The sequence below is a fragment of the Aptenodytes forsteri genome, unplaced genomic scaffold, assembly GCF_000699145.1.
Source record: "Aptenodytes forsteri isolate BGI_AS27 unplaced genomic scaffold, ASM69914v1 Scaffold66, whole genome shotgun sequence".
In the NCBI taxonomy this organism is placed as follows: Eukaryota; Metazoa; Chordata; class Aves; order Sphenisciformes; family Spheniscidae; genus Aptenodytes; species Aptenodytes forsteri.
This window is the reverse complement of record NW_008795131.1, coordinates 176560-184347: the sequence shown is the minus strand read 5'-3', so window position 1 is coordinate 184347 and position 7788 is coordinate 176560. Positions and strand designations below refer to the sequence as shown.

At 52.0% G+C, this 7788-nt stretch overlaps 2 protein-coding genes across 3 annotated transcripts in view; one reads left to right on the top strand and one right to left on the bottom strand.

Moving 5' to 3' along the window:
• SRR (serine racemase) overlaps positions 1–186 on the bottom strand; it is a 2968-nt gene extending 2782 nt beyond the window's left edge. Inside the window, exon 1 of the mRNA XM_009278291.2 lies at positions 155–186. Within this exon, the coding sequence (XP_009276566.1) occupies positions 155–186 (32 nt within the window). The remainder of the gene's footprint in view (positions 1–154) is intronic.
• Positions 187–700: 514 nt separating this feature from the next.
• SMG6 (SMG6, nonsense mediated mRNA decay factor) overlaps positions 701–7788 on the top strand; it is a 117187-nt gene continuing 110099 nt past the window's right edge. For both annotated transcript variants that reach the window (XM_009278148.1, XM_019471822.1), the window contains exons 1-5: positions 701–2457; positions 4600–4792; positions 5495–5605; positions 6346–6452; positions 7591–7669. In XM_009278148.1, the coding sequence (XP_009276423.1) occupies positions 701–2457; positions 4600–4792; positions 5495–5605; positions 6346–6452; positions 7591–7669 (2247 nt within the window). The remainder of the gene's footprint in view (positions 2458–4599; positions 4793–5494; positions 5606–6345; positions 6453–7590; positions 7670–7788) is intronic.

Genomic DNA, 7788 nt, shown 5'->3' with positions numbered 1-7788 from the left:
TACGGGCTGGTGCAAGTTACTAACGGGAGGAAAAAGTTGAGGAAATGCAGCGCGTAACAGCCCGGCTTTGGTGAAACGTTTAATTACGGGTTGTCCAGGCTGTGTTCTCTAACGAGTTTTTGTGTAAATACAGAGAGGAGGAGAGAAACGTTACCGAGTTGTGAGCAAGGGGGGGGGAACACCCATTCCGGTTTGTGGGGGGGGGGGGGGGGGAACGCATCTTTGACACGATCTGTTGGCAGAGCAGGGGGGCTGTTGGAGAAGGCAGCACCTGCAGACAGAAAGGCTCCCGCACCAACGGCGGGCGGGCGGCTGCTGCTGAAACCCTTAATGCTAAAACTTTTTGTCCGGTACTTGCATGTGAGTGCATATGCGTGAAGTCTTGCGTCGTGCCTTATCTGTTGGTTTCTCAGCTCGCTGGCTCTTTGAGGCAAAACCGTTGCGGGATGCATTTTGTAAGTGAATCAGGCCGAGGATTTGGTCAGCATTGTTATACTTTCTCATTTCCTATTCTTGCTCTGTGATTTCCTGTAAACCTTGACAGAGAATTTCAGATCTGTTCTCCCCGGCTTGCCCTGAGGGCGTCAGGATCTTTGCCTTTACTTAATATTTCCCTTTGAGTATTTGTCATGCTTTTTTTTCGTCCCTGGCTGGTTTGTGGTGGGAATAACTTTCTTCTCTCCGTTTTTCCCCAGAAGACATGAAGGAAGTGAAGGAGCCAAGGCATCGCAAAGACAACAGGCGCCCAGACCTGGAGATTTACAAGCCTGGCCTTTCCCGACTGAGGAGCAAACTCGTGCCGCCAAAGCATGAGGCCTCAGAGAAGGAGAGGAGCAGAGCTGAGGAGGAGAGTGCCAGCGACAAGGGCTCTTCAGGAGGACGGGCTCCAGTCACGGAGGATTTCGGCAAAGGTGATGGCCCCAAGCAGAACGGTCCTTCTCAGGAAAATGAAGAGACAGAGACTAAAGGTGGTATTCAGAGCCAGGAGAACTTGTCCAAGCACCCCGCTCCAGATGAGTGGTGTCCCAAGACCACCAGGAGAACCAAAAAGCCGGACCAGCAGATCTACCAGCCTGGGAAACGCCTGCATTCAGCTGCTAAAGAACCGGCCCTGCGGTCAGCTACCGAGGAAGTCACCAGTAAGATGGAGCAGCTGAAAGTCGAGGGAGATGAGGAGGCTGGGAAAGGTACTGGAAAAGACAACAACAGGAAAACCAAATCAAGCAAGGAGGATAGAGAGGGGGGCCAGGCAGGGGAAGGAGTGAAAGCCTCAAGGGGAGAAAAAGGAAGACGAATAGAGCGAAGCGACAGGATAAGGAGAACAAGTGACGAGGTGATGCAGGGGAAGCTGGGCTCTACCAAACGGTACTCCCGCTCTGACAAGCGGCGGAGCCGATACCGCACCTGCAGCACAAGCTCAGCCGGAAGCAACAACAGCGTAGATGGAGCACTGCTTGTGGATGGGGTGGAGAGGCGGCAGGAGCGTGCCAGAGAAAGAATACGTCCTAGGAAGCAGCTCTCCGCGTCCTCCACTGACTCCTTGGACGATGACAGAATCGATGAGGCAGTAGCATATGTCTCCAGCAGGAATTCTGACAAGAAAAAGCATTCAGAGCAGAGTCGAGCTTCTAGGAGTGAGAGTGAGTGGAGCAGCAATGGCAGGGAAGTCAAGGGACCCTTTCGAGTCACATTTGACAGCAAGACTATGAACAGGGATATCAGTCTGGCAGATACAGATAAAAAAAAGCCCCTGAAGGCATTTGTTAGTTGTAATGACTCAGAGGCTTCGGAGGCGAGGAGCCAGAGCAGAGAGCCCCAAGGGAGGGGCCGTGGGATTCTGTTCCTGCCTGCCAACACGGACCTCTCTGCCAGCACTGCGGGCTCCCCCGAACCCAGTCACCCTGGGCCCAGGCTCCTGCTCGGTGGTGCTGGGAGTAAAGGCCCCCGAAGCAGGGGCCGAGGCGGCACTGTTCGCAGGCTGTGGGACCCGAACAACCCGGACCAAAAACCCGCTCTGAAGAGCCAGACCGCTCAGCTTCACTTCCTAGACACGGACGATGAAGTGAGCCCTACCTCCTGGGGGGAAGCCCGCCAGGCCCAGACATCCTACTATAAGTTCCAAAACTCCGACAACCCCTACTATTACCCTCGGGCCTCTGGTCAAGGCCCCCAGTATCCTTATGGCGGGTACTCCCTGCAGTATCCTATGGGTCCAAGCAACGGTGTGTACCCAGGAGCCTATTACTCTGGGTACCCTGGCCAGGCGGGGCAGTACATGTGCGGCCCACTCCCCCCGACTCCTCTGAGTCCTGAGATGGAGCAGCAGATGCGGAACATGCAGCAGCAGGAGCTCAGCAAACTCCTCCGCGAGGCTGGGAACCAGGAGCAGCAGCTCAGCAATCTGCTTTCCAGAGACCGCATCAGCCCGGAGGGGCTGGAGAAGATGGCCCAGCTGAGGTTTGTGGCTGTGCTGTAGAGGGGCGTGTGACTGAGTCATTTCTAGGGTGAACTGCTACCAGAACTGTTATCCAGAGAATGGTGCTCCTTGGGGATCTGGTAGAGTGGAGACGTCGATGTCTCGGAGACCGGGAGATGGGGCAGTGGCTCACTAGCTTTTGATGTGCTGGGACTGTTTGTCACGTACCGGTGGTGTGTAGGTATCAGAAAGAAACTGTGGGTGAAGATATCATTTGTCTGGGCTGGGAGCTAAGCCGTGGCTTCTTGTGGTTGTGGAATGCCTTGCCTGTGTCGCAGGGATGCGAAGGAGCAGGACGAGCACCCGCTGTGGCTCTTGGATTCTTCTTGCTCTTGCTGGAGCTGGTCTGTCTCAGTTCCAGTGCTCTCACGTGCTTTCAGTATTTGCTGGCGGACTTCTGCTTTCTCACCTGTCCTTTTTATCTGCTGTCTGATTTACATTGCGGGCTTCAGGGGTGGCAACTGTCGGCTTGTGCTTGTGAAGTGTTGCATGGGTTCCTGATGCTGTGTAACAGTGACAGCACCTTTCAAGCGCTGCGTAGTTTTGCTCTTGATACCACTCAACCCTGTGACATACGGCAGTCCAGTGGGAGTAGCCTGGTGATGCCAGCTAGCGAGAGGGAAGTGACACTTGTGCTCTGGAGGGTAGTTCACATGGCTGTAGCAAGTTTCTATTTGGCATCTTTCGCATTTACTTGTGACCTCTGTGTCTCCGGAGCTTCTCTGGAGACTTATTTTCAGAGCTGACCGGCAGCAAATCTAGCAGGTGAGCTCATTTCAGGGCTTGTTCTGTGTTTTGGGGACTTGCGCTATAGACCACAGGGTGGGATGTGTCTGTGCTTGAAGCAGCACTGGAGGTTTCAGGTCTTCCTCAAGGTGTCAAGGTCACCCAGAGTTGTTGTCTGGAGGGAGAGGAAAGACTGCGCAGTGCTGCTGTGGCCCGTGTAAAGCCCACCCTGCCCTAGCAGCGTAGGCACGGTTGGTTCCGTCCCTACCAGCAGTGTCCCTCCGTCTCAGTGTGTCTCCTGCCTGTCTCCGAGTGCCTGCTGCCAGCCTGTCTGCGGAGCTGTGTTGGGGCTCTTGGATGCAAGTGCAGCTTATCAGATGTCCATCTGCAGAAACGTCTAATTCGCTTGGTCGGTGTTTGTGCTGTCTGAGCGTGTGTGTGCAGGGTTTGGGGACTGCGTGGGGTAGGGCAGCAGAACCACGTTCTGTGCTTTGCCCAGGAACCCGCCAGCATCCTTCTCTTACTCTGTCAGGCTCTTCCAGGTGTTGCCATCTGGCTTTGCTCCAGGCTTTACCATCTACGCTGTTGTACTGTTTTCTGTAGGGCTCAAAGCATTATAAAGGATAAGGCTGCCAAGGCAGTAACAGCTGAGGATCCCCTCTACCGTAAACTTGCTCCACATATTGCGGAGCTGTTTCTAGCCTGCAACTATTTTATTAAATTCAGGGGAGGAATTCTGCTCCAGCGGCCGGGCAAGGCTGTAGGTAGCTGGTGAGGGAAATGTGATCTCTGTGACTCCGAGGCTTTATTTCCTTCTGCGACTCCGAGGCTTTATTCCCTTCAGGTGTGATATTCCCAGCTCTCATTCATTTTTGAGGAAGCAGGGTATCTGTTTCTGCTGTGTATTTTGGTTGGATGGAAGGGAGGTGGGGATCATTTTAAGGGCAAGACCCCTCTTGCCCCCTGGTTCTTTGTGTGTTCCTGGCCCGTAGTAGCCAGACTTTGCGCTCAGAAGGAGCAGAGCCTGGCAGTGCACGCTTTCTCTGTGTTAGTATCAGGAGACACTTGTGCCTTGCTCTTGCCAGTGGCAGAGCTGTAGCGGAGCTCCTTGCTCTTTGCCAGGCCCTGATCCAGTCTGATGCATACATACAAGGGAGATGGTCCTTTCAGATTTGCCCTCTTGGAGCAGGAAGGGTGTTTGATTGCAACAGCTTCCATCTCCCTCTGGGACATGTGTGGAAGCATTGATTTGCCATAGCGTGCGAGCCAGCTGAACTGCTGACATCTTGTGCTTGCTGGATGAAAAGCAGCAGGTGGCTCAGCACATGTTCCCTGGCAGCTCAGGCCCGGGCTGGGCAGTTGCTGTTGCGTTGACTGCTGATTGTGTTTCGCTGTAGGGTGGAGATGCTGCAGCTGTATGAACGGTGCATCCTGATGGATATCGAGTTCTCTGATACCCAGAACGTGGACCAGCTGCTGTGGAAAAACGCGTTTTACCAGGTGATTGAGAAATTCCGGCAGCTTCTCAAGGACCCTCAGGGGGAAAATGCCCAAGAAATTCGGAACAAACTGCTCCAGCTTCTAGATGAGGTAAGAAGAGAGAAACATCCCCAAACTCCTCTAAACCTTTGGGTGGGATTGTCTGATGTTTAGAATGGGATGGTGTAACTGGGCAGCTAGCCTTCTTGATCCTATTCATATCTCTGTGCGTCTTAGGCCATCCTTGTGGAAGGAGAATGCTCAGACAGATTATGGTTTAGTGTGGCAGGTGTGAGTCCAGGTGGCCATTTGTTATAATTTAAACCAGGCTGGTTTGGGTGTGTTTTATGTTAACTGGAAATTGATTTAAGCTAAAATGAAATGAATGCCCTGAAGTGGAAATCAACAGAAGCATTCCTGGAGGTGTTTGTGCCATCTCTATCAAATTTGCTTGAAAGTCATTCTGTTAAACTGTGCAGCTCAGTTTACTCTCTGTAGAAGGTAGGCTGACAGAGCCGAGAGGATGTGTTTTATAGAATTAGGTTGGTGGGAAGGGACTGCTGGAAGGCTTTAGTCCAACCCCCTGCTCAAAGGAGGACTCCTCAAACACTAGATCGGGTCAGTCTTGATTTTTGTCTAGCTCAGTCTTGAAAACCTCTGAGGTTGGAGATCCCCCGGCCTCCTTGTTGTTTTCTGAAGAGAAACAGCCCTCGGGGAGAGGGACCTTCTTTCTTGCACGTGGCAGGGATGGTGTGATTTTGTGCTCGTCATCAGAAAGATTGTAACATCCAAGTATGCGTGTATGTTTTGCAGGGCACTTCTTTTTTTGATGGCCTACTCCAGAAGCTGCAGGTGTCATACCAGTTCAAGCTAGAGGACTATATGGACGGGATGGCCATCCGCAGTAAGCCTCTGAGGAAAATGGTAGGTTGGCTTCCTCCTGGAGACTTCTCATCCTGTTAATCGTATGCAACTTGCTGAACTCAGTGTGCTGCCCTTGCCAAGAGGTAGGCAGCTGTACTCTCAACAGATGTCAGTATGTTTGCAGGGAATCCTTCTCAGCTGTTGGAGAACTTGTTGAACCAACTCTGGTGCATTAACATTTTTTAGCTTCCTTTGCAAAGAAGAACTTCTTTTGTACCAGCTCTGTGACGAGGGCTAATAAAGGGAAAGAAGTGTCCAAAGGTACCCTGGCTTTGCCTTAGATATTGAACATCTCTTATTTCTGTCCGTGGAATCCAGAATAACAAACAAGGAAAGCTAACAGTTGCACTGCCTCCCTGACACTTGACAGTGTATTGCCCTGAGCTGTGAGTGCAGGTGCGAGGCACAGCTGGGAAAGGATATTTTAGTCCAGCTCCGTTCCCAGAGAGATGTGTTTGTCTAACAGCTGTCCTCAAATCGGTCATGGACTGAACAACTCTCTTCTGGAGAGAGATGGGATATTGTTGTAAGAGAGGAGGTGTTTAGGGGATTGGCTTGCCCCTACAAGTGCTGAACCAGTGCCATGGAGCCTTGTCATTTCATTCTGCTGCCCTTTTGTGAGACCTTCAGTGTGTCAGTGACCTGCTCTTAGCTCTCTACGGTCCCTGTGTGCTCACTGGGTCTGCAGATGAGCCAGGGCTGCGCAGGTCCCACGTGATGTACTGAATGCTTCTTTCCAGGTGAAGTACGCGCTGATCAGTGCTCAGAGGTGTATGATTTGTCAAGGGGACATTTGCCGATACAGAGAACAAGCAAATGACACCGCAAACTATGGAAAGGCACGCAGGTATTGTGTTCTTCTCTGTAGTGCTGAGCACAGCTCTTCCTCTATCTACAAGGGATGTATCTCATTTCACGCTTAAACTTGCTTCTAGCCAAAGAAGTCTTTTCGTGCCTCCTTATTGTATTGCAGTCCCGTGAAGCTAGTAGCCTAGGCTGTTTTGCTATCCCAGAAAGCAAGCCAGCAGATCCAGTCTTCGTCCAGCCATCTAGTGTGGAAGTTGCCCTGCGCTGATCCTGTGACCGGGAGGGTTTATGCTGTTGAGGCTGGCAGACTGGCTGTTGTATTTTCTGGTAGCTTTTCAGCTAGGAGAGCTTCCCATATGTGTCCATATGTTCTGACTACATCAGGAGTTACCACCACTTGTTGCTTCCTGTCACTCTTTTTTTTGCCTGGGATACAGTCCTTTTTCTGATCTTTTTTTCTGGAGCAAAGACTGGTGGGGGGGCAAGTGAGCCCAGCATGGGGGATGGAGCCCTGAAATCTGTGGAGGTTTGGAGAACAGGGCAGGGAAAGCTGCCCGTTTTGGGGCCTGTGGACATCATGGAGTATGCTGATAGGGAGGTTGGGGGGAACGTAGTGGGTTCATGATGTGTCTGAACAGTGTTGATGGGTCCGTGTGGCACGATATAAGCTGGAGAGTGGATGCTACAATTGAGGGAAAATAGAGAGGAGAATGGAGGGATGAATGGACTGCCACCAAATGGATGCCTCTTCTCTTGGGATGATTAAGTATCTCGAAAATATGGGGAACAAGCTGAGAAACATGGAGGGTTTGGTCCCAGCTGCCATGGAGCTAAAAAGGGGACAGAGAGAAATGTTCCCTGAATAGCCTGTTGTCTGTGCCTGAAGCTGCACGGGGGACAGCGCTTGCTGGGTCTGGCTAAATGCTCATCTTCAGGCTGAGCCAAGAACATTTCCTTCTGCAGCTGTATCTGCCCCTCTCTCGTGTCCTGTGCACCCTCCAGGCCGGGTGCAGGCTCGCTGCCTGTGCATGCTCTCGCAGGCAGAGGGCACTTGTGCAAAGGGCCTGTTCCCTGCAGGACTGCCAACGTTGCGAGGGGAATTCTGTGCCCTTCACAGCAAGGAAGGCAACCTGATGTCCTTTCAATAACTCTTTCTCCGTGGTTTTTCCCTTCCTCAGCTGGTACCTGAAGGCTCAGCAAATTGCTCCCAAAAATGGCCGCCCGTACAACCAGCTGGCGCTCCTGGCCATCTACACGGTAAGATGCTCATCATGCAAGCATGTAGCAAGCATTAGGGAGAGCCTCTGAGATGGCTGTGAGATTCCATCTGGTGGAGAAAGACATTGTTTAGGGCAGTGCTTCCAGATGGGTTTTTT